We start from the raw sequence: 27,214 nt of genomic DNA, 5'->3' as shown, positions 1-27,214 counted from the left end.
TCACATAACTGTTCTTTATGTTAATGAATAACAGCAATAAAACTTATGGTACGTATTAGAATATTGCAGACAAAACATTTAGATATATATTTATTGTGCCAGCAAGTGCTGTACATATTTAGCATAATCATGCAATCAGTGTCGGTAATATTAGTAACCGTCGGGTTCACCGTGCTTTCTATAGTCACAATTAGCGTAGATGTCGCCCATACGTCTCTGGAAAACGCCCTGTACCCTCGAATTTGCGACATGCAACATCGTTAAGTTGTGGCCTTTCTCTCTCAAACCGTTGATTATGACCTGAAACACATTATTCCGTATCACTTAGCAATAAAGTGACTATTGAATGCAATTCAGTAATGGATACGTTTGCAATTTTCATATCATTGGTATTCAGAAAATCAAATACAGCTGTTTGAATTCGCTTACTCGTTTGTCTGTTACATATATCGTCATGTATCAAGGTGCATCATCCAGAACATTGGCAGCACTGCCAACGTTTCAGGTCGACGAATATCCATCGGGCCAAAGTCAAAGCAAATGTTAAATAGTTTATGTAAATTATTCAAAAAGGTGATGGATGAACAACTTTTAGTAGACATTTGGTTGAACCCCCATAGCACAATAGATGAAAAAGTGTATATTATAAACCACGGTTTCACAAAGGCATTACAATTATGGATGATTTTGTTAATGATTACGGTCCTGAGAGAATTTTGATATGTTTTAAGCAAGGTTTTCTATTCAAATTAATTTGATTGATTTGCGAAGTAAAGATTATAAGTTTGTTCAAAGATAGTTGGTAGTCTTGCTATGGTCATATTGATATTTGTTTACCTGCATGACATTTGCTTCTTTACACGATTGTAGGAATTATAAGCATTCCGGATTCTATTAAAATAGTTTAGCAGTGAATTTAAAACTGAAAGAAACGTGTTACGAATGTTGGTAGCGGTCACTCAATGTGTCTTCTCACGAATCATCGGCGCTATCATGAGTGTTGTAGTTCCCTGAGAGAGGACATATTGTAATGTTCATCGTTAGCATCAAACTTTTATAGAAACAGTTTTGGTCAGGTTTTAACATGGTGCTCTTAGGTGAACCATGTTTTAAAATAGTCTACCAGTTGTGTTTGACACTTCTTGTACTGTTCTGATTAATTTCAGATTTCATTAGATGTTGTAAACAACCATCTATTCTTTATCAATGCTTTTCTGAAGCATAATGTATAATGAAATAATAGAAGAAGCAAAAGTGAAACCGAGGGATATAGGATATCCATACATTCCCTTAAAACTATTAAATGCAACATCGTTCTTAATATCTGCCTATACGGTGTGGGTTTTTTTTTTCTTTCTGTGACTGCGTTTAGGAATTGCCGGAGCTTTTGGTTATGTGCCCCCATCATCACCCCAGAATATGTTTGTAACAAAGAAATAAAAATCAAAGAAAAAAAAACCAAAACAAATAGGTGTTGGATATATACTACGTTTGGATTTGAAGAAGTGCTTAGGTGTTATTTGTTTATATTCATGTCGATTAAACTGAAATACACTATTAAGCCTGAAACTTACAAAATGATTAAAATAAAGTATACATTTTACTGACAGCGTACAGAACAGTGACACAACGGCCAATAATTGCCATCAAATTACATCTCAGGGAAGTATGTTGATGCAGATGGTAACTTGACAAGAGATATTACGAGTAAACAGGATGTAATTCCGTGACTTATTTCAAGTTCCTCTGTTTCCTTGTAGCCAAAATACCTGTCTTAGAAAGTTACCTGTGCCCGTCAGTTGCGCTTTGTGTTATTCCCCCAATCTCTCTCATTTCAGGTCTGTCTATTGATTACTTCATTGATTTAGGGCCGATAGTAAGAGAGAGGGGTACGATAATCTGGATTCATGGAAGTAAAAGTTTCATGTCAAAAGAGAGAGAGATAGAGTGGGGAGTACATCTGAGATTTAAACATATCAATGTCAAACTCTAAGAGCACGTTATATTTAAAAGAGAAAGGATTACGTCTAAAAGGTAAAGATTTCAACGGTATATACTTTTATCTGCTTTTTTCTCAAAGATATGCTCCATCTAGCCAAGCAGTACGCTTTCAGCGAAGGTTTTTTGTATGCTAGCAACATTGTCATTGCCATCGTGTAACATTGTAGAAAAGTTCCATTGAAAATGTAAAAACACAGAAAGATTTAAATTGATGTAAGTTACTTTGTATAAATAATTTTTAGTTCCATCTGGTTTTATTTATTTTTCTCAGTATGTCTGTCCATCTGTCTCTTTCGTTACACGGAATGTTTTCGCACTTAGGAGCCGTAGCGATTACAAAGATTACAAATAAGAAGAAAAAAACGAGATTTTCATACAACTGAGTTGTGCGAGATGTATATAAACGCTTTGTTTGGGTATTATCGTGCATTTGGGGAATTCGTCGTTATATATATATATATATATATATATATATATATATATATATATATATATATATATATATATATATATATATATATATATATATAGATAGATAGATAGATAGATAGATAGAAACAGAGCATAATATGAATGCGTGCACGAAAAGCAACGTAATAATGTAACTAAGTATATTGGCGGTAATAAGAGTTAGGTCCCTTATCATATATATGGCGGAGACTAAAGACATGATTGGACTTTTCATACCAATAAGAAGCTGGCCTCTAATTTTATACAGTCGATGATTAAAAATATGATTATTGCAAGATGTAGAGAAATGGACTGGTTTAACGCCTTGCATAGCCTTGAATTCCATTAATCCTATACATTTAATTCATATCTCTATCAAATAGACTTTTCTTCTCATATACCCAGATTGCTTTGAATTACACGTGATGGGTGTGAGTACTTGTCCACATGTGTATACCTGTGGGAATCCTCTTTCAACGTCAACCCTTTGTGGTACAAGTTGATGATGTAATCGTGGGTAATCTATAGCTTCTTTGATACCCCATTTCAGCCATAAAGTTTCCATTGTTATCTAAAAAGAAAACCAAAATTTGTACCAGATACAATATGAGCTTGCTATGCTATACAAATAATTTTAAAAATAAAACAAATATTGTGTCGTCTTGGTGTAAGGACCCCTCTCCCCTCCGTAAATGTAGCTCTACATTCTCGACTACATATATTTTCTGCATTGCAAACACCCTAATTGAACATTACTATAAAGACAACTGTAAATCCGCTATATTTTGTGGGTCATCAATTCTTGCATTTCATATAAGCTACAAAGCATGACTTCACTAACCTCAAGAAAGAATAATTATCATGTGGAAACAATATGACTCCATTTCTAATCCATGATCATTTGATGTTCTTTTTCGACGCGTGATATATGGGGAACAGTATAAATGGTGGAGGAAGAACCCCGCTAAAAACCATTGACCGACGGATAGCTACTGACAAGCTTTCTTAGGTAACCACACTGGCCGAGCTTGAGACATTAATTGTGACATTTTCTAAACAGGATAATCCAAAATAAGGAATAAATTTGCAGTAAATGTTATTCATTGCCTTCTACATGGCATCTATTACATGGCAAATATTACACATGATTTTACTACATTGTGTGCGTCATCTTAGTAACAGTTCTTATCCGACTATCTTTTTTTAACAACATATTAAATAGCTAGTGATTCGTTATAATTGTAGATTATATATTACAGTCATTAATGAATGGATGTAAAAATATTAAGATGTTGAGTTCAATGTCTAATTTGATTTCAAAATTAAAAATGTTCTAGAAACAAGTTGACGAACTGTATGGGAAAATGACCTTCATCCTGAATCTCTAGTTGTGTCCTTGATTTTATACAAACGTCGTTTACTTCAGAATTACTCATTCCAATCTTAAGATCCTCCAAAAATCAGTCTTATTGTTGTGTTCAGTTTCATTTTAAAAGGATTTATGCTTTTAAATTATTCCCTGGGATTACAAAGTGCTGAATATTGTCAAACTAAATCACTATTTTGGGATTATTCAAGGACATGCTAGTAATATCGGTATGATACATCAAAATTGTTGGTACGTAAGTACATTCTAGATTACTGATGCATCAGGACATTGAGCATTCAAATTCATTATTAACACCGCTAGAATCAATTCGGAATAATATTTAAATTTGGAGATGTGATAGAATATTTAGGACTATTTGGGATTTAATTCACAAATAATGTAAGTTCTCTTTAAATTTTAATTTAGTATTCAAGGGAAATAAATTATTTGTTGAATTTTTCTAAACTTGGTTTTCGCTAATATCTTTGCTTTGTTTAAGATCATAGTCATGACGATTGTTTTAAATTATGTTACAAATATTGTCTTGCAAAATATTTTTGGTACTAGTTTGCTCGTGAAGCAAATTCAGTACCAAAGAAAAACATTAAATAAACATGTTTACGTTGTCGATACCGAAGAAAGATAAACATTACATAAACAACATGTTTACGTTGAATGCAATGCCTTCTTTTTGTAGAAAAAAGGTACACAAACATATTATTTTGTTCTCAATTTCTAATTTCGTGTTCATGTACATTCAGATTCATACAAAAGTGTTGGGTTTGTCCAGTATCTTTGAAAATGAATGGAAACACCGACGCATATATAAAACTCATTTGAAACGTTATGCTTCTATAGGCAGAAGTGTACATCACCATACTCCTGACAATGTAGTACCATCAACAACTTAAACTCTAAGAATAGTACCGGTAGCAGTTGTCGGAAAACAAAATGAAGCTTTACGAAGAATAACCTTCCCAAATTAAAAATAAAATATTACGGGTAATACGTGAACATTCTTTAAAGATATATATAGTATCAAGATAAAGGTAAAATATGAAAGATTCCTTCAACTATTGGGCTGGCATGTATTTTTAACTAACTTCCACTTCCTTAAACGATCCGAGATATTAGCTGGTGGCGCATTATGCAAAAAGCTTCTTAAATTAGTTAACTAAAGAAGAGGATGAAGCGGTTCAATAAAATATAAAGACGCGGAGCTTTTCATTCTTTAACAATTGTCTTTCTAGTTACGCACATTTATTTACTCTAAATTCTAACTTGCATGATATCACCTTGTGCATTTTTATGTAATATATATATACCCTCCCTTTTTTAATACCTTATCATTCTTCAATAACATACACGAATTACATCCCCCGTTGATCTGGAAGCTTTATTTTTCATCGTTACCATCTTATCGCTTTAATTTCAACTATTTGGTTTTAATATCCTGGTCAATATGAGACTTTTTATAATTTTTAAAAGATTAAAGATTTCACATTTTGTTTGGCGGTAAATAGCCTAACAACGCTGATGCGCCGTTAAAACACAATCATATTCCAGTGACTAGTAGGTGAATCAATATATATATATATATATATATATATATATATATATATATATATATATATATATATATATATGTGTGTGTGTGTGTGTGTGTGTGTGTGTGTGTGTGTGTGTGTGTGTGTGTACACATCACCTAGAATAGTTTCCAAAAATGAATTGTCCATATCCTAATACAAATTACCATCCATGATTTTACGTTTTTGGACTGATAACAGTTTTAAACTAAGACGACGGGTGTGTTCGCATCCATACATATTTTAGAATGACCGTCCTAATAAGATAAGTTACGGAGATCGCCAACTTATGCTTATTTTGACTGGGAAACCTGCATGCATCTGACAAAAACTGCATTTTAACAATACGCTCAGTGACGTGGAGATTAGAAAAGAATGCTTGATTTCCTCCAAATCTAAATTAAACCCTGCTAAATTATATATATATATATATATATATATATATATATATATATATATATATATATATTGGCTATACCTCAGGGTATTCAACCTATTTACGTGAAGGGCCTCATTGCGGTATTTGTTTTGCACTCAATGAGATTGGGCCAACGTTCGGCACTATCAATTGGCATAAGTTATCACTCTTGCGCGCGGGCCCTATGATGGACACCTCTGGTATAATGGGTCGGGTTCAAATCAAGTCTTAGTGGAGCTTGGGTAATGAATGAAAGGGCTTTATACTTTGTATTATCAGCTCATAATCTCAGTATCGCTAGACAGTGCAGGATTGCAGTTGAAATGCTGACCATTCCGCGTAATAGATTTCTCATTCGTGATGTGTGTGCTTCAAGCAAGACTTATTGGAAGTGATGCTTCAATCCATGATGTTATTCATGATGTAATTAATATATTATATGTAGTGTTATTTTGTAATCGTTGCAAATCCAAATCATATTTTCTCCTTAAAATGTTAAGACATTACACTTTTTCATTTTTACAAACTAGTATATTTTATTTAGTTAAATGGTAAAATAACTTCGGGAAATTACCAAGGCAGTCGCTGTTGTTATTGATGTACCCCCTGATGCACCAACTACTAGTCTCACATCACCATCTGGACCAATTACAACACTTGGTGTCATGGAAGATAGTGGTCTTTTCCCGGGCTTTATGAAGTTGGCTGGAGAAGAGGGCACCCGAAAAGCATTGATAGTATTGGGCGTTGAAAAATCGTCCATCTCGTCATTAAATATTATACCAGTCCTTGAGCCGACTACCTTAGATCCAAAACTGGAAAATGAAATGGTAGCTTGCATTTTTGGAGATTTATGGCACACAAAAAAAACACTTTATATTTTAGATAGAAAATTATATTAACATTACCCCTTGATTGAAAACACATCCTCAGCATCGTATTTTGATTTTTTAATATATTTTATCCCGGTTGTGGAGGTGAGCCAGTTTTCATACACAAATCATAACACTTATCACATCAATCAGTATCTGTGTAAATCTTTATTTTTTCTATGTGCTTCATCTCTTTCTTATTACAGATTATCTGCATGAATTTCGTGCCGAAGCGAATACCTGCTCTCTACGCGAATTACTTATATGCTTCGTCCAAATTACACCTAAAATTGAAACGATCGTGCATATTATGCTTTAGGATGTGCCGGGTAAAAATAATATCTTGATCTTCCAGTGGAATAATAATTTTGCTTTAGTAAAATCGAACAATAAGCATTGATGTTCATGAACATGGTTTCACTACTTTAATTAGATGAGATATATTTTCCTATTAAGTAAAGACGGTGCATTCTTGCAATTAAATACCTTTTTGAGTGAACTATGCCCTAATAAATATTAGAAATAAAGGCCAAACATCTGATCTCTCCAATCAAGGCGCCATCAGTTACCTGACTGTGTTAGCCTTCTTTTGGTGCTTCTCATGTACTTATTTACTTTAGCATATCATTTTAGCTAGCTTCTACTTAAAAAGAAATACATTTTATTAATACATAATATGCTACATGAGAATTAATATTAACTAATGCACAAATAAATACTTACTAAAGATTAATTGTACTTGTTAATGATACAGCATCTCCGTTTGGCCCTAATACTGAAATATGAGATGTTCCATGGTCAGTTTTGACACTATACTGGGGTTCGTAGTAATCCGTTCCGAAGGTTCTGTTGTCATTTATCTTTGCTCTCTCTGATTTTCCATATTCGATGCTGGTCATATTACGTATTAACTGCAAGAAGGGAAGATTCATTTTACAAATGTATATTGCCAACTGTTGATTGTATGTATGTTTGTTGCTGTTGTAGCGTTTAACGCCATTTTTCAGCACAAGATAGGCTATACATGGCAGCCAGTATAAATGGTGGATGAAGAACCCGGGAAAACCCCGAAAAGAACTACCGACCCACGAGAAGCTACTGGCAAGCTTTTTGACGTACCCTAATTGGCCGAATCCGAGACTCGAACTCGCGCAGACAGTGCTGAAATGGCAATGATCCATAACGGTGAGCGCTTTAGACCACGTGGCCACCCCGGGTATCTTGTATGTATGTGTGTGGGTGTGTATGTATGCATGTATGTATTTATGTATGTAATATGTGAAATATCCAGTAAATAGAAGACTCTAAAATATGAGTACACTCTGCTAAATAAATCTTTAATATTTTAACCAGTTTCAGTCGTTACATTGTTACCTTACTTTCACTCGGCATTATATAGCCAGAAATGTGCTGAGGTATATTAAGAGCATCAGTGTAAGTAAATACATGCACATAAATCACAAACAGGAAGAGTTTCTTGTCTATCTATTGTTTTCTCATTTTGCAGCCTTAAGCCAAGTTCCCACTGGTTGTTTGTAATAATATCATGCCTAAAAAACAGTCGTTTATACAAAATGCAAGGAGAGCATGTTGTTTGATACATTCATTTTGTGAGACTACACTCTTCCAAGAAGTAATTCTTTGACATAATGTTGGCAAGTAAGATGATAGATATGCACAGGCGCATCGTTAACTCTGTAGCTTCACGCCTTCTTTTCCACTAATATCTTTCATAATGAAATATGACCTTTGATCTGGGTTCTTGTTTTGCGAGTTCTTTGACCGGAACACCTTCACTTTGATTAGTGAAAGGGCATTTTGGCGACACTAACTGTAGTAATGAGACGCCATTTGTCCAGAGAAAGTATGTATATACTTGGGTATCTAAGTAGCCTGTAACGTTTGACGGCACCACAGAATAATAGTGGATATATGGTACCAATGAAATGAAAAATTCGAAATTGCATAAATGGTAAACCATAGGAAGATAAACCGAATATAAGCAAGGTAGCGGACTCCTGAAGTGAGATGTTTAACTTTTAGAATCAGTTTATATAATGCAATACGAGGGCTGTTACGCAATTTTTCTCTGTTAACTGTTATGATTAAAGAATTGTGTCATTTTGAAACGCATCTAGATAGTTTGCACTTTAGGATGAGGTCATATTGGTTGAATAAACTTGTTGTGGCCCTTTCAACTTGAAAACTGTAGAAGATAGCTTGTTGATAAAAGCCAAGAGATCTAATTTATGACTGGTTATTTGTTAAAAGACGTGGTCGTTTTCACAAATATATTATTTTGGAAATGATTACTTGACCCTCGTTTTGCTTCTGAAACTGCGTCTTTCGTTTTCATACAAGGGATGTTTTCATGAGAAGTATCCTTACCTTCCACATCGGTCTTAGTAGAGCCTAGCTGTACAAACCGTGGCCCGCGGGCCGGCTCTGGTGTGCATTCCGGCTTTAACAGCAAATTAAACAACACAGAAATCTCGCCCGTGAATAGTAATTATATTAAAGAAGTTAGTGTTTGCGGCCCTCGAGTGGTCTTAGAAAAAGCAATCTTTCCTTGGCCGAAAAAAGGTTGTGCATCCCTGTAGTAGAGTCATTTCTTTCAGTTGAGAGGATTTCTTTACTTTATTTATTTCAATTGTTCTTTGGATATACAAGGTATCTATAAGCTTTAAATTAAGTAGATCTTTTGGAATTACTGTTTTATCCATTTATAGGTATTTTTGATTTTTTAATTGCGATACATAAAAACTGTTAGTACATCAAACTATTCCAGACTATATGCACATCAGCACAATAGATCGAACTTCCTTCGGAACACCATTAGAAGTCAACTGGAATAATCGATAAGTTTGTGTTTGTGATAGAACTTTCGGATTTCATTCATCAGACTGTATGTTTTAATTTTCTACTTTGTATTATAGGGTAATAAATTATTTGTTACAGTTTACAAAATGTTATGTTTTACTCTATATTGCTACTTAGCTTAAGACCATATAATTTTAACATGGCAGACGTGTGTTCGATAAATTTTTCCATGTCACCCCTACCTGCACGTCAGCAAGATCACCTTTTTCTTTAATTGTCGATCGCATTAGATGCCTTTGGTCCGAAGCCGAAACATCACCTATTACAAATGCGTTTTCCTTTTTTTTTAAGTATCTTTCTATCTCAAGTGGGGACCCCGAGCACTGCCATCTCACCTCTGTCTGCGTGGGTTCGAGTCTCGGGTTCTACCAATGTAGGTATGTAAGAATGTTTGCCAGTTGCTTCTCGTGGGTCGGTGGTTTATTCCGGGGATTTTCTCGGTTCTTCCTCTATAATTAATACTGGCCGCCATGCGTATCCTATCTTGTGCTGAAACATGGCATTCAACCCTACAACAACAACAATCTCTCAAGTAATATATATTTTTAAACTTTGTTCTTATTTTGCTTGTACTGATTTTCGGAGCGTTGTATGTCTTATTCGTATAGCCACTGTTAAATTAAAGTTGATTTCCTGATAGCCGAACATTAAACTAGTGTGAACGTTTCTAAAGGCAATCTGATTGTATTAGTAATCAAGGGAAGCAAGATAAATGTATTTTATAATGCTAAACATTTCAGCCAGTATCGCTCTAAATATTGCAATTCCTTCAATTGCTCCTTTTCAATCGATGAATAAAGTAGATTTCGTTGTAGCTGGTAGTTCGCGTTCAATTTAGTTTTCAGTCGTTATATCTAAGGCTGTATCATTTGAAATATGCAGTGGCTGAGTTTCATTACAAGTGACCCAAAAACAATGATCTCTAATCATTTCAAAACTCCAAAATACAACAAAATGAAGACATATGTGCGACATGGTTGAATTTTTTTTTAAATTAGAGTATTTTAGGACGTGAATTGTTCCTTCTAAGCTAAATTGCTGCATTATTGTTTGCATATATGATAACATGAGTAACCTCTTTAATATGGTTTTTAAACTTATCGTCCTCGACAGCATCGTCGCCAAGACGTGTTCTCTGGGAATATGCGTGCTTAAATGCCTCAACAACCCTATGCCAGAACAAAGTCGCATCCTGGTCAGTTGTAATACTACTATCAGTGTAGTTGTAACCTGAAAGAGAAGCGTAGTAAAATATGTCCATTATTAGTTGGCAGATATGTCTCTAGAGACTGTACATAGCATCGTAGCAACGAAAAAGGTTTACGTGACTTATGCATGTAAGTATACGTAAATGGCATGCATCACTATTACCCGCCTATAACTTACATAGCGAATTATTCAAAATGAAGAATTTGTCCCTTTAAGTAAAATATACATAGTTAAATCAAGATTATATATATATATATACATATATATATATATATATATATATATATATATATATATATATATATATATATATATATATATATATATATATATATATACACGCCAATGCTCGATATGGATACACATCCATAACTGATCAGATTTACGAATGGTTTTAGGAGTGTCTGGATGTTTTTTTTAGATACCTTCATGAAGAACGCAAGATAATAGAAACTAAAGATGCATTGGTAAATAAATAATATAACTGATAAGCAGTTTAATTGTTAGAAAGCATTAACTTGAACGAACGAAATTAATATTGCTGAACCACTCCTAAATTGAGTCTTGAATCATTGCTTTTAATGTGGAGAACATTTCTGCAATCTTTCAAAGTTCAAATTAGTTAAAGTTGTAGTGTTCTCGGAGAGAAGACAATTGTAAACTCCAGATACGCGAACAAATTAATACAGAGCGTTGTACTGCCTAATGTGGCTGACAATGTTTCTTTAGAACGCGTTCTCGCAAATGGGACTCGTGCAATATAGTAGCATAACATCAGAGTTGCAAAACGTTTAAGGTTGAAAAAACGAATACCCGTTTAGAACATATTTTGCAGGCGAGATAACAATCTACATACCATCGAGTATATTGAGTATCAACTGGTATACTGCTCCACTTGACGGTGGGGGTGGAGAGATCACCTTAGATTGGTCATGTAAAGTGATTATGAGTGGATCTTTCAGGATTGCTGTGTATCCCCTTAGATCATCTTCCGTAATTATGCCACCTTCAAAGTAAATGTATAAAATACACAAACGATATACACTCCTGTTTTTGCATTCGTATTCGTATGACTATATTTTTGTTCACGTATATATTGTTTCCCTTTCTCCCAGGTAATTAAATCATACATTTTGTTATAGACAATTACATTTGCCAAAGGTGGTCAGATTAATTTACAATGCATTGAGTCCTTTTATTCTTATTTTGATTTTTTAGCATGTGCAGCAGAAATGAAAGCACTTGCTAGATTCATTTCTTATATTTTTAGGTATGGATTTTAAGTTTGCTGGATAGAGATGAGGCCATGGGTCTTTCAAAGTATGAATTCAGTCCTTTCTTTGTGTTTTTTGTTAAAGTAAAAACATCTGCATACGATAGAGATATATAATTTTGTGTAGAAGCGCTTTACGGCACCTCAGTAAAAAATGACTATTTGGTGCCAGTTGTTATGTATACACGTTTTGTGATTTTATTTTATTTTATTTATGACTACGTGCATAAGGTTATATTAAGATGCTAACATGTAAATTTTCAAAGATCTTAACAAAGATGTTTACGTAGGTGTTGACAGTTATAAATAAAAAGATTCAAGAGTTTTAGGTACGAACTTCCAAATGGCCTGTAAAGTAGTATTCACAGTAAACTGATTGTGAAGAAGGTTGGTTTTCCACATGAGATTATATTTGGTCACCGTGCTCGTCACCAATATCGGGAAGAAATAGAAGGGGAACTAGATATACGCTCAATTTTTGCGTTTCTTGTGTCGTTGTTACACGTGGTGATATACAGGAGCAAATAAGTAGCAACATTGTCACATACTTCGGAGACTATTTGCTCCGTAAGGTTCAAATAACACTACTATATTCATTAAACAAAGCGTGTCTTTTAATGTATGTGGCTTGAACGCAGATGGACGACACTGGCACAATACCATACAAATGCATTGCCTCTACTCCGTAGTCTCTAACGACATGGATAGGTGAGTAGCGAGGTGGTATTTCACCTAACCTGCGACGTTAGCAAGCAAAAGGAGGGGGGTTAATTCATATTTAAACAAAGAATTATGTTTAGCTTTAAATGGAGATATATATACTGGTTCTTTGATATTATATGCCTCAAGGTTTCTCTCTTTCTCTAACATGTGTCATTGACTTCAAATCATATCTAATAATGTGTAATTCCTAAAACAGCTATTGATGGCCAAAAAAAAATATTTAGCGCAAAGAGTTAATATTGATGCAATGAAAATTGTAAACACTTTGGTTACTTTTTACATGGTACATGACTTTCCATAAGATGAAACGCATTCATATGGTTGCATATAGTTGTATTCCCATATACATATAAAGAATATGATTCGCTTTTTAATTTGAATTAAGGTCTGAAAACTACACTGGCCGAATGACAATAAAAAACAACTATTATCTTAGAGGTCGCCAGAGAAAACACTAGTTAATAACGGCATTTGTGAAATAGGTTATTGTGGGTGTTCATCCAGCCGGAAATGTTACCTGCGTCCTGTATATCCCTTGTTATATTGGCACTGAGACTACCGTTGTAAAATGCATCTGGGCCCTCGTTTGCGATAATTTCAAGTGTCATAGCTAGTTTGGGTCTTCGCATTATTTCTCCTTGCCTATAGTATGTTCCTGTCTGTGGGTTTGTTACCATGTCTCTGAAAGTACAGCAGTAACTTCATAAAGTTGTTTATTAATTATAAACATTTAACTTGATGACAAAAACTTGATATTCATGAACCCGCCTATCTTATGTTCTTAGAAATTATTAAGCAATTGTGTAAAATAATGCAAACTGTGAAGGCGTTAACGTGGTCAGACGTATTGTTAACTTTCTCCACCTTGCGTTTTCGATCACTTTCCAAATGTTGACACTATCAAATCGCATATAGTATTTAAACGTGTTATACGTTATAATTTGATATTAAAATATATTTGTGAGAAACATTGATAATGACATTGGGACAGATAAAGTGGCATAGTTACTTTTGGAAAAGTCTTTCGCATTATTTCTGAATCTTAAATATGTTTTCCGCATTTAATTATATTTTCTTCTCTATCATTCTTCCTGTTTCTGGTATATATCATACATGCAATGTGATCACAATGTACGCTTACGGGTATTTCGTACCGATACGATATTTCAGTACAAATATCCCCATAAACATTCAAACCATGAAAAGTATATTTAAAGTATTATCTTATCTGAAATAATTTACTGAAGTAATCATATCATCATCCAGAGTTGTATTTCTTAAAACTTGCCACACCCTTGATTATAGTGAGCGATGATGATCCATTGTAAAAACAAGAAAATTAGTCTGGTCGGTGTTATGTAGAAGTTTACCTTAATGGGGTAAAGGGATGCATCCCCATCCACGTCTTAACAATTCTCCAAAGGTAGTAGGTCCGAGTAACGTATTGGATGAATAAATCATTTTTATTGTAGTAAAATGTTTCTTCAAAAATACCTATCTGACCATAATACACACTGTCGTCTATCATCCACGCTGTTACACACATATAAAAACGTACCTTCCGCTCCATCAGTAAAGGTGGCAATCGCTGAATTTGGCGCAAGTACCTGTATCAAGGGAATTTCAATCTAACTGCCACAGAGGTGGGCAGATAACGTTTAGTTTTTTAGCTGAACTGTTGTAACCTGGAACTGTTGGATTTACGAGGTAGCATTATTTTTCCTAATACATATTGGTCGAGTAGCGTATTTGCGAAAGAAATCTCAAAACCTCTATGTAAAAGATAAAAGTTTAAGGTAAAGCTCAGCTGCATGTAATGCTAGAGTCTAGCAATATTGACTCTCGTCACAATAATGTTTATGCCTGTGCACACCGTAGCAGGTGCTCATTGATGACCTTTCATTGCAAATCAAAATTACGGGACAACCAAACCTTGGTTGAAGCATCTGTTATACAGGACTGCAAGCTGCTCAAGGTAAAGGAAGGAGTAAAACTAGACATTATTTACTTTTGCGACTTGAGTGTTTAAGAGTTAGTCCCCTTTGATTTAAATATAAATTAGATTTCAGTTTGATCTTTACCATCATTTGCCAGCTCTTTCTTTGGATCGTGTTATATCCTCATAAATACCGTGCTGTGTTCTCTTACGTATCTACATACATCAGGATGACTATGAGTAAAAGATAATTTGGAAAATACGCTCACCATAGTATACGCTTGAACGTAAGATTCACGCTTTAATTTCTTGATGCTGCAGCAAAGAGAAAATGTTATGGTGCGAGAGATGAATTATCAATACCTTAAATTACCATGGTCCCTATAAAACGGAATCGTGCTTTGTATAGTATCAGCAAGAGTCTGGCCGACCTTGAAGCCATCCCTGCATAATTTTATTGTCGGTTGGAATAAATGTTTCCATGGAAGTCTTCCACCAATCTTCCATACTTCATGAAGTCCTCTAATTTCCCCAGGGACTGCTATGGCCATACCTCCTGGAAAAGGATAAAATGCAAACATGAAAGTCCATATATTCGTCTTGTTAGGTGTGAGTGTAGATAAACCAATAGACGTTAGCAATGATATAGAATGAACATCTGCATCCTGCATTTATTGCACCGGGCACACACGATGGTATTTTATTATTTTTGGCAGGACTTTACGAAAGAGCAATATATATATATATATATATATATATATATATATATATATATATATATATATATATATATATATATATATGAAACACATTCAGCTGATGCTTTCAGTTATCTTACATATGTATGCATGCATGTTTTGTCCTGTATATATCGGGTCTAAAAGAAAATCAAATATTATATCTATAACGCCCACTCAAAATTAAATAAGGTTTAGGACGGTAAACCCGTCGACATTAATGCAAGTATGTAGCACTGAAAATGAAAGATATAAAGTCAATATATAAACATAATAACCTATTGTTATGTTTAATTTAAATTATTTGTCTATTAGTTTTAAATCGTTTTATTTCATTACATGTTATTTAAATGTAACATTGTTTGCTGGACTTGGCCTTCTCTGAAACTGAGTTCATTTCTCCTTGACCTGATTGACATTTTTATATCTTTTAGTTCGTTTAGGTAAAAATTAATAATAGCTTCATTATTCTCTGTGTATCAGCATGTTAACCACATCATTTTTCGAGTAAACATGTTTTTTTTGGGTCAGGTTTTAGAGATCCAAAGTTAATTCTATAGCCTATTGTGTTGAAGGTTTAAAAAAAGGCTTATTAGATCATTCTAGGTTATTTTTCATTCGGTAACGGTTGTTTTTAGAAACCGCTAGTTTGTGACCTGGGATCAAACCGAGAACTATATTATCTTGTGGCTGAGGATTTTATCAGTCGTGCTTTACCATTTAGCGCTTTAAGGTGTATTATGTTATGACCAGTCTAGGCTGAATTTTTTATTTTTTCAAATTATTTAAATCAAGTGATTAGTTTCCCTGGAAATACAAAAGTGTTCTGACAAAATTCTTTGATAAAGACATTCGTTGCAATTGATAATGAATTCAAACCTGGACTAATATTTATGTGGTTCAACAAGAGACTGTTGTCACATCAGTACTTCGTAGGCTATAATATACTCGTCATCTCCATCAGTTCTGGATTTCTTTGCGACTTGAACTGAATTTTATTCAAGACTTTTTATTTCTAGGACTTTTCCTTTTCCTTTTTGAATTACGTTTGGATTTAGTTTTTTTTTTTCTTCAATTTTCAGTTAGTATTTTAAGGAAAAATATTTGTTAAATTGTATAAAGCTTGTCGCCTTCACTCTCTTCTCTTAAATATTTTAAGAGCATAGACTCGTAACACAATACAAAACAAAAGTTAAATATCAAAAGCATAAACCTCTAAAAATATAAACTCGAATACAATACATAAACCTAATTCTTTTCCTTAATGTTCAAGATTGATTGATTGCATTTTAACGGCGCATCAGTACTCTTAGGCTATTCAGCGCCAAGCAAAAATGCTCACACCGACCAGCGATATCAAAACCAAATAGTTGAAATTAAAACGATAAGATGAAAACGGTGAAACAATAAAGCTTCCCGATCAACGGGGAATGTAAATGATATTAATGAAGAGTCATGAAAAGGTATTGGAAAAAGGGACAGTATATATATTGCATAACACTGCTCTAGGTGATAGCATAAAAGTTAGAATTTAGTGATGTTTATTGCATCAAAAAGTTCCTTCATGTCATGCACACTGTAATACTGATTGCGGGTAGGTTGCAGGTCAAAGCACTCTATCATAATGTGCTTAACAGTGAATGGTTCATTGAAAAGCACTCTGCTGGATCTTCACCTTTCAGTATGTGAGAGTGAGTTATATATGTATGTCCAATTCGAATTCTGGCAATGACTACCTCCTCCATACGCATGATTATGTAGGAAGGAGTCCATTCTCCTAGGGTTAGATTGATGGCGTGAAGTTTAATATTCACTGCATCATTCCATGATGCCTGCCACTTGTAACGTAAGGTCTCTGTGATAATTGGTTTAAAATCAGAATACGGTATTTTAAAATCAGATGGTTCATGAGACAGGGCCATTGTTGCAGCGCGATTTGCTTTTCCATTACCGTGAATACCAACATGGCTAGGTAACTAGCAGTATACCATATTGTGGGAGTTACTCATCGTATTATTTTTTACGAGAACATTGGTCAACAATGGGTTTTCAAGTTTTCTATTGTGTAGTGACTTTAGTACTGATAGCGAGTCGGAGAAGATGATGCTGTTTAAAATAGGTTTGTTTTCGAAATACTGCAGAGCAAGGTATATTGCTCTGATTTCGGCTGTAAATTTTGATGTGCAATTTGGTAAGCGAACTTGTGTTGTGTGATTTCCACTAACGAAGATTGTCGCAGCCTTTTTCTCATCCTTTGATCCGTCGGTAAAAATTATTTAGTAGTTTTTAAATTCGGTGAGACGTTCATGGTAAGAGTTGTGGAAGATGGAAGGGTTTGTATCTGATTTGTTTTCCATCGTGTAGCTTAAAGACTACTTTTGGTTGTTTAAGTAGCCAGGGCGGTGTTTCGGGAATGGATGTTTTCCGAATTTTAGAAAGGTCAATGTACTGTTAAGGCTGGATGATATCCTAATGCCAAAGGAAAAGGTATGGCTTTTGACTTATTTTCGTACAAGGCTTTGTATTTCGGTTGAAAAACGGGTGAAAAGCATGGTTCGGAGGGATTGATTTTAATTTGAGAGCATACTGTGCGGAAAACATTTCTCTACGATGTGATAAAGGTGATTCGTTCGCTTAAGCGAGGAGGCTTTCACACGGGGATTTTTAAAATCCTCCCGGAGCGAGTCTTATTCCTTGATGATGAATTGGATCAAGCATTTTCACATTTTTCTGGCTGAACCCTAAACAACGCAAACATAGTCCAGTTTGGAGCAAATAAACGTTCTAAATAAATTGTGGATGACTTTTCTGTCAACACCCCAGTCAGTGTGCGCTACAACTTTAAGTAGATCTAGAGACTTCAAGCATTTAGCTTTCAAGTTCTTTAGGTGTGAAATACAAGTCAGCTTTCTGTCGAAGATAATACCTAAAAACTTTGTTTTCTCAACAACTGGAATAGGTGCTCGTCCAGCCTGAGTTTAGGTTCATCGTGATGTCTTCGTAATTGACAGTAATACATATATACCGTTTTTGATTTCGAGACTTTGAAACCGTTAGTACTAGCCCAATTTTGAAATCTGTTTATATTTTCCTGTAGTTGTCTTTCAGTTATATGCATGTGCTTCGCTCGATAATTTATTAGAAAATCACAAACGTATAACGAGCAATCCAAAGAAGGAGGCAAACACTTGGTAATGATATTGATTTTGATGTTGAAAAGCGTTTCAGATAAAATACTGTCCTGGGGCACACCATCTCTTGCTCGTGCAGATCTGAGAGGGTAGAGCCCACTCGTACTTTGAATTCTCTGTCTGAGAGAAAGTTCAATATGAAAGAGGGCAGATGGCCTTTTAGACCCAGATCGTGCAGGTCATTTAGTATCCCGTACTTCCATGTATCATAGGCATTTTCTAAGTCAAATAAAACCGCTACTAAATGTTCCTTTTTGATAAATGCATCGCGAATAAATGTTTCCAGTCTAACCAGATGATCATTGGTACTCCGGCCAAATCGGAAGCCACTTGGAATGGAGATATTAAATTGCTAGTTTCCAGGTACCATAGATGCCTAGAATTGATCATTCGTTCCATTGTTTTGCACACACAGCTTGTGTATGCAATAGGTCGATAGTTGGCAGGATCTGGGTTATCTTTACCTGGTTTGGGAGCTGGTATTACTGTTTCTTTTTTTAAGTGTTTCAAAAAACTGGTAATGTATTTCGTCAGGCCCAGCGGATATATCATGGGCCTTATCTAAAGCATCCATAGTCTCCAATAGTTAGAACAGCTCGTTATAACTTTCCGAGTTATGGCATGTGGATTTTAAACGTGACTTTTCTTTATGAGTTTTTAATCTTCGGAAGGCTTCTGAATATTAGATGATGAGTACATTTTAGAGAAATATATTTGCTATGTCGCGTTTTGAACTAAACGTGTTATTGTTCAGTGTAAGATGTCGGAGAGAATTGTGTTTTCTATTCCGTTTATTTTGCGTATAGCGACCGAAACTTTCTTAATAGAGGAGAGTTTAAAGAAGAAATATATTTCTTCCATGATGCTCGTTTACTTTCTTTGATTGTGCGGCCAGCTTTAGCCCGAACAATATGATATATACGCAAGTTTTCGGGCGTCGGACGATTGTTATTTTTCTTTCAATCCTTCTCGGCGTTGTGTAATGGCTTCCATACATTCCTTAGTGAATCAAGGGTTTTGGGGTTCTTTTACAATTTTGTGAGGACTTGGGAATGGATTATTTTGAAATCTTGATTAAAATAGTAGTAAAATGCTGAATAGGGGGTAATTATCATTGAAAACTGTATCCTCATTCAGCCTAGTTTTACAAAGTGTTTCAAATTTATCCCAGTCGGTCTTCTTTATATTCCGTTGTCGAATTGCGTCATCAGTTGTCGAGTTAATATTTTCAACGGAGATTGGAAAGTGATCACTACTGTGAAGGTCATCAGCAACCTTCCATTCATAGTCCAAAAGCAGCGAAGGAGAACAAATTGTCAAATCGATGCACGCTATGAGGGGATCTGTTGTTTGCAATAACAGAAACTCCTCCTGAGACCCTGTCAACATTTTGGGAGTAGGTGTTAAACAGAACAGTTTTTAAGTGTGATGTCATCTGTATCTTTCAAGAAACCGAAGTCATAGTACTGCATGATTATGTTCGTTTAAAAGCAGAAGAATATCATGGTAGTTTGCTTTAAATTTTCGACAGTTCCATTATATGATGGTGTTCTTCCTTATACATTTAAAATGAAGATTGTGGTGCTAGGTTAGACCTAACGCGGAGGACATTTGTATGGTTATTTCTCTGGGTTCAAGCTTGTAGTTGGTGGTACACCACCAAAGAAACCGTTTTAACTGTGTTCATATCAAATGGATTCCGTCTCCAAACTTCGACGTTGATACTTTCGAAAAGAGTTTATCCAGCTGTCGGTAATCACCGTCTTTCTTTCACACTGTATGTGATATTTATTAGACAGGTATGAATTTCCTACATGCCATCGGTACAATACAAATTGAGCTACTCATTCTTTGTAACATCCACTCTCTAGTAATTGGCTTGATCTTCCAAAGTTTGTTGATGGGGTGTTCGTTCTACATATTTTGCCAGGTATCCTAAATAGGCCAATTTGTTTAGTGTTTTGAAGACACTATGTGGAATTTTCCATTGTGACAATGCATACAGCATAATATATACTTTACAATTGTATAAAAACTCACGTTTCTTCATGTTTTTTTTAAATATTAACGGGTTGTCCAATGAAGGGTTCTTCCAGTCTTTAAGGGGACGGTGAATGCCAGAAGACGAATAAGTTGTAGTCTTAAACAGACTCGAACCCAAGCAGACAGGTGAGATGGCAATGATCCGTAACGGAGAGCGCATTAGACCACTCGGCCACCCGTACCCATTAGTTGCTGTAGGAATATTTCAAATAACACGATAGAAGGAATGCGTTGATGTCGATCTTACTGATATAATATTATAAATTCCAGAGCTCTTAATATATTTACTACTGACAAATATCTTGCAATTCATAAAAAACCTCAAGCGTTCATGGAGATGACAATCCGGCCCAGCAACAATGATTTAGATTATCGGTTATGGAGCAGCGGTGCTTGGACTCGCGATGATAATCGTGGGATTCAAATCCGGATAAGGCTAGATAGGTTGACGTGTTGGGTGTCTCAAAAACTTATATTCCTCTAGTCTGGTACCCTGCTTAGTATGCTCTCAGCGTTGCACTCCGCTATACTAAGTCAGACTAACGCCGACGCTATATTGTCACGTGATCAAAACAAATAGCCTCACATGGAGAGATCTCGGTAATCTAACCGTGGCACATTTATTGCTTTACTATTCTGTTTGTTAGTGACAATGCGAACTTTATTAATACTTTCGATTTGAACAATAGCAGTCATTATACGTGTTCCAAGTTTAACCAGCAAATCGGATACGTAGGTATTTTTACATATATTTCTACAGTTAGGTGAAGACTATGTATAGGGGATACACACAATATTTTGTTAATATTGCACGTGTCCCACTGTCATCTCAAAAATTTATTTTCCAATCGATTACTTGACAAATTTTACGTCGAAACTGATATGAGGTTACCTACGACAGCTTTAATTTTGCCAGAGATTGACAAAATATCTTCCTCATTTTACCAGGGATGATGGTAACGATTGTTTTGCAAATATTGCACATTTCACTCTGCGTCATCTGCAATATTCTAGTTGCAATGAATTCCTTTACCAATTTGATATAAATATGTATAGATCATTTTATATGACAGCCCAAATTTGGTGAAATATTAGGATCGATATAACAACCCTCTTCTACGAAGGGACTAAAGCGACTACATTTTGTCAAATATTGCACATTTCGACTGCATTATGTACGACATTACATTTGCTATCGATTACTTGATAATTACGACGTCGGAATTGGTATCCCTATACTTCGTCTTTGCCTAACTTAGCAGGGAACCAGACTAACTTTCTTCCAACTGTACTATACCTAACAAATATAGACTATTAGCCGATTTATACCACATTCTAAGGATAGCTTACATGTAACTTATTTCCAAAAAGGGTGTGAGAAAATGGCATCAACAAAACGGCTCCACTGAAAGCAATATTGAACCTTTAAATGTATATACGTATCAGTTTAACGGCACTTAGAACCAATAATGATCGTGAAGTGTCAATAAAGTAACGTTCTACCAAAGGAAAAATAAAAATATTGCACCAAGCCTATGCGAAAATAGTAAATACTGAAAGACTTATCAATACAAATTCATTTACTTTTGAAGGAAAAAATGCAAATCACGACCACTTAATGCAAGGATGTAATCAAAATGTACAGAACGTATTTTTCATCAATATCTCAAATGATAACAGTAATGGTTGACCGATTAGTTGATGACACGGATAACGTACCTTCTACTGATGATATACTGTTGTTGACAAACATGTCTTCTGATGCTTTCTGTGGTGCCATTTCCCTTGAGATGAAGGTGTATGCCTTCCCCGTATTTCTGCAAACGTATGCAACATGATTGTTTTTTGTTTGGGGTGTGTGTTACAGCTTGTGTGCTGAATTCTGCAAATTTACGGAAAACACATCCCTGCACATGTACAATCCAGAAAGGTTTTTTGTTATTAACACCTAAGCATGCTTCAACGTTCAGTAATGTGGGCGATAAATAAATCAATGTCATTTTTAACTATAGGTTTGGTTGTATTGCCGGGCTTTATGGCATTTCGAAAAATGTATTAAAAAATAGAATTCAGTAAAATCCACAGAAAGACGAAGGCAACTAAGTAAATGTAAATATGAAGTACAAGATAAGGTATGAAACTAAAAGACGCTTCAGTTTTGTAAAATGTGTGTAAAATATACGATAAAAATGACACCTAAAATCCCAAAGCATGATTAAAAATGGGTTGTATAAACTCCATTTCCTTACAAAGTCGAACTTATCTCGGGTGTTGCATTCTCATACAGTTTCTTCGTGCAGCTAAGGATAGTATGGTAAGGTTTTGAATACCTGAAATGACACGCACACTCGATAACAATGTCCTCCACTGTAAGTGGACACTGGCTGGATATATACTCCGGCCGTGGTTCACCATTTACCAGGTTATTATGTATGTATAGCTTTGAATGACATATCTCGGCAGTACAGCCTATATGGTGCCACGTACGATTATTGCAGATGATAAAGGTTAACAAAGCTAAAACTCCTAGAGGAACTTTATTCGAAATAAAAATATATTCTTAATCGTTTATACGATAAACTTGAAACATTCTTTAACAGGTGCTACATACAGTTAATAGTAAATATAGACATATCGACAAATTTTAACATATGAGCCGCTTGCTTTGACAAGTCCAATATTTGCTTTCTTTTGGTGCTTACGACACAGCAGCACAAGAAAGTATTTGTTGCCAATGCATTTCGGGTAAAGTGTCTTGCCGAGGAACACACCAAGGGAGCTAACACAGGCTGATCAGATTGTAGAACTGAAGAGGGTCTAACCAAATAAATAATACCAAAACCTGAACTTGTTTTATGTAAAGAGGGTGATGTGAATGCTTCGTCAGACAATTCTAATTATCCTAATCCATATTGCAGTCCTCTTTTATCTGCATCTGCATTTCTTCTTTTCGTCGCTGCATGTTTCTAATCATTTCCTATCCCCGTATTTATATTTATCTCTCTTTTCTCTCTGCAATTACGTTTCCCTCTTCACTTTTTATGCTTTTGCATTTATTTATACCCCATCTCTCTTTCTCTTTCTGTATTTGTCTCTCCTGTACCTCTTCTGACTTAAGTTTCCATCGTTTGTTTCAGCAGCTAGAGCTTTCTTAATGTTGTTTTCGTCTGTGGTTTTCAAAACTGTAATTCCTTTAAAGTCCTATCAAAACCAAAGCCAGACGACTTACCAATCACACCCGAAACACTAACATTCAAAATTGCAGTTCCGACCAAATAGTGAATCTAAATATTCTTTTTTTTATTTTGCTGTATAGAAAATACCCTTGTTTCAAAAAGATCATACCATCAGCGATGCGCCAGCAACTCTTCCTGTTTCACAGACATCACCCATTATAGGTAGCATTTGAAGAAATGGTCAACGCATTAGATGACCTTGTGAATAATTGCTTGCTCTTCTTCACAATTTTCAAATATGTGAAATGAAAATCTTTTCCAGTGACAATGCAAATTTTGAAGCAAACTAAATTTAAATTTTAGATTCGTTGCAATATCCCTGAAGCGCTTTAAAAATAAAAACATAGACAAGTCTTCAATTTCAGAGATTAGGTCATACACTATCATCAAAAACCTTCCAAACCATAAGGTTTAGTAAAGACAACAGAGAATGTATTTATTAATAATAAAAAGCAAAATTTAAAACACAGTATTGTGAATTAAATCCAAACTAATCATAAATGTCTTAACACAAATCCGAACGTATATGTAGTCCCAAATGAATTCCAAGTCTTTGATTGCCTGATATACCACACTGATTCCAATCCAGTGTCTTTGAAAGATTTTACAGTAATTTCAAACTGTGTTAATCAAAAGTCATTGAATACTTAGTAATTCCAAAGAATGATTAAATAATTATCTTTTCTTCTGAATAATAGCCAAATTGTAAATTCTAATAAATGGATCCCACACACTGCTTATAGAAAATGAATGATTTATTCTCGGCCTTTTTGCACAAAATTTGAACCCTATATTTTTAAGGATTCTAGTATCCAATATTCAAGTCACAAATAAGAAATGTTCTCATCTAACACTTCTGCAATAACGCTCTTTCTGTGGTATAGACATTTACATTATACCATGAGAAGTAAGTGCCTGCAATGACAGTGATAACAATGGTGATAATACCTTTGATAATATGTAAGAATATGGCCACCACCAATACCACAGCTCTGTGCGTTGTGTATTCCATCACATAGTATAGTTGCAATGGCGGCATCTACTGCAGAACCCCCATCACGAGCCATTATCTCTCTTTAAATGAAAATAAGTATTCATCATTATTTAATAGTGTAAGAAGTTATCTATGCTTTGCATCATAATTCAAATGTTTATTTCATTAAATGAAGTGTGATGCTTTTGAGACTGTACAAAAGCACAAGGATAAGTAAAAAGGACCCGTTCTGACATAATTTGCAAACTGTGTCTGTCAAGGATAAAGATATGAAAATCGTCCTAATTTTAAAGTAGAAATAAATCAGAGTATCTTACATTTAAGATTCCACGAATCCGCAATGACTGTGTTTCCGTTTGTGGTGCTGAAAATGAATCCTTGGTCTAGTTAACAAGCTTAAATCTTCTGATGTTCTATTGAACTCACGTGTTTTAAGCCTAATCACAAACACTCACGTTCCAATCTTAGAGCACTCTGCGGCATCGGCAGCGACGGAGGCAAACCGATAATGCCCCTCTTTGGATTGTGATACAATGCTGGGTTGATGAGTAGTGGATTGGACGCCATCTTGAATAATGAAACCGGATGTATCATGTGTGATAGCGACGGCGACGATGATGGCAACTGCAAACAACTGGAAACTGTCAGACACGCAGCTGAAATGGATTTTAGTAGAAATCATCACATCCATGTGTTGACAAAATGTTTGTTATCTTGACACTTTTTAAACCTCAAGGAATTTGTTTTCTTAGGATCATCATGCCCAAAGTGGATGAGATTTATCCCGTAGCGCTTGGAAAAAATGAATGCAAGATTAAATAACACTATCATATGACATTGAGAAAACAAACACTCAAAATAATGTTAATCAATGAAATACAGAATGAAAGGGCTAAAATGCCACTATAAAGTAGATTCAGTGTACCTGTCACGGACACCTTTACTTGTGAAAGTGTGATCTCAAAAAGTTGTGAAGTTGTTGCTCATATCCACTTGTGATGCTAGAAAACCACAATAAATCGGTATAAAGTTGCGGAAGCATACAACTTTGTTCTTGTTTATGAAATGCAATGTCTGGCAAGCGAACTTGTACTTATTTATGAGATATGCAAAACACGTGACTTATCCCCCATGGTTTTAAAATATGGCTACATCAACTTGGATATTCTTCAGTTCGTTAGTAGATTTTCCTTTCTACAAGCAAACATTCCGAATTATCTCTGTAAACTAGAGTATTGGAGTTACAACGCTATGAAAATGTGTAGCAGTATGTCTTGAATCGCAGCGTGATTTAACTACTTTCCAGTATGCCTTGTTCAATGTTCTCTCTGTCCAAGGCCTTGAAGTTATGGAATGTTGTTACATATATTGGAAAGTGGTTACTGCAACCAAGGCTGTCATTAAGTTACAAAGTAAAATCAAGTTAAAGACATGAACTGCAGACAGTTAAATCTAAGGACGAGATATCATCCTGTTGCAGGATGCATTTAGAATAAAGCCCTTACAATCGCCAAGGAAAACAAAAGGCTCTGACATGTAATTCATGAAATGGTCAAGCTCTGATTGATTTGTGCGACTAGTTGGAGGAAAATATATTGACCCAAGTGAAAGAGTTTTATGTAGCGACATACGAACGAATACGACTTGTAACGTAATCCTGATATGTATTCATCCCCATTGGTATAGTATGTACGATTAGCATTACTTCAACAACCCTGAAGCTACCCTAAGTGGCGAAGGTTTTAAGATGTACTCTTGATTTTTTTTAAACGGTTACTGACGACAAACAGCTATTCGATTATATCCTCTAAAAAGTAAATTAATTGTACGAATAATTTCTCCAACACTGGAAAAGTACATTGTGTTAATACATTGTTATTCTGAAGTGACAAAATACCTCTATATCTAAGAAATAACTTTGAAATATTACCTTCAAAATATTCTTTTAGCTTCTTTTCATAATATTCTCTACAATGAAATGATTCGTTTCTCAGCATAGTAAGATGGGTTTTTAAGACGAAAAAAAACTAATGTTAAATACCTATCATTCGTACAACGATTGTAAATGCAAGTCCATGGCCCCTTTTATTTTCTTACATGCCAGTTTTCTGCAAACCTAGATGGTTGAACAATGATAGCGAATTATTTCGGTCATTATAAATGTTGGATGAAAGTAATGAACTTCTGTTTAGTTATATATCAGACCACCTACGTATTACTGACCATGTTAATGCAGACCACCTACCTGTTGCTGGCCATATTCGTGGGCACATACGTTGTACTGCCGTTGTTTCCA

At 34.9% G+C, this 27,214-nt stretch overlaps 1 protein-coding gene across 1 annotated transcript; it reads right to left on the bottom strand.

Annotated features, from left to right (window-relative positions):
• On the bottom strand, nt 1-27,214 carry LOC149779261 (glutathione hydrolase 1 proenzyme-like). Its single transcript, XM_089938593.1, has 12 exons — nt 27,164-27,214; nt 25,374-25,574; nt 24,873-24,998; nt 22,408-22,505; nt 15,081-15,273; nt 13,299-13,462; nt 11,642-11,791; nt 10,652-10,806; nt 7,420-7,607; nt 6,399-6,639; nt 2,909-3,022; nt 1-300 (listed from the first exon to the last, which is right to left on the bottom strand). The coding sequence occupies exons 1-12, from the start codon at nt 27,175-27,177 to the stop codon at nt 151-153; spliced, it is 1,794 nt and encodes a 597-aa protein (XP_089794719.1). The 5' UTR covers nt 27,178-27,214; the 3' UTR covers nt 1-150.

Source organism: Sinohyriopsis cumingii, chromosome 17 (genome assembly GCF_028554795.1).
Source record: "Sinohyriopsis cumingii isolate HCF-2022 chromosome 17, ASM2855479v2, whole genome shotgun sequence".
NCBI classification, from domain to species: Eukaryota; Metazoa; Mollusca; class Bivalvia; order Unionida; family Unionidae; genus Sinohyriopsis; species Sinohyriopsis cumingii.
This window is presented reverse-complemented; position numbering and strand designations above follow the sequence as displayed.

Coding starts and splice junctions, on each gene's coding strand:
- LOC149779261 (XM_089938593.1), bottom strand. Junction 15,274..22,407: donor CAGTATATCATCAGTAGAAG/GTACGTTATCCG, acceptor ATCCTTTTCCAG/GAGGTATGGCCATAGCAGTC. Junction 11,792..13,298: donor AAGGGATATACAGGACGCAG/GTAACATTTCCG, acceptor TTTACTTTGAAG/GTGGCATAATTACGGAAGAT.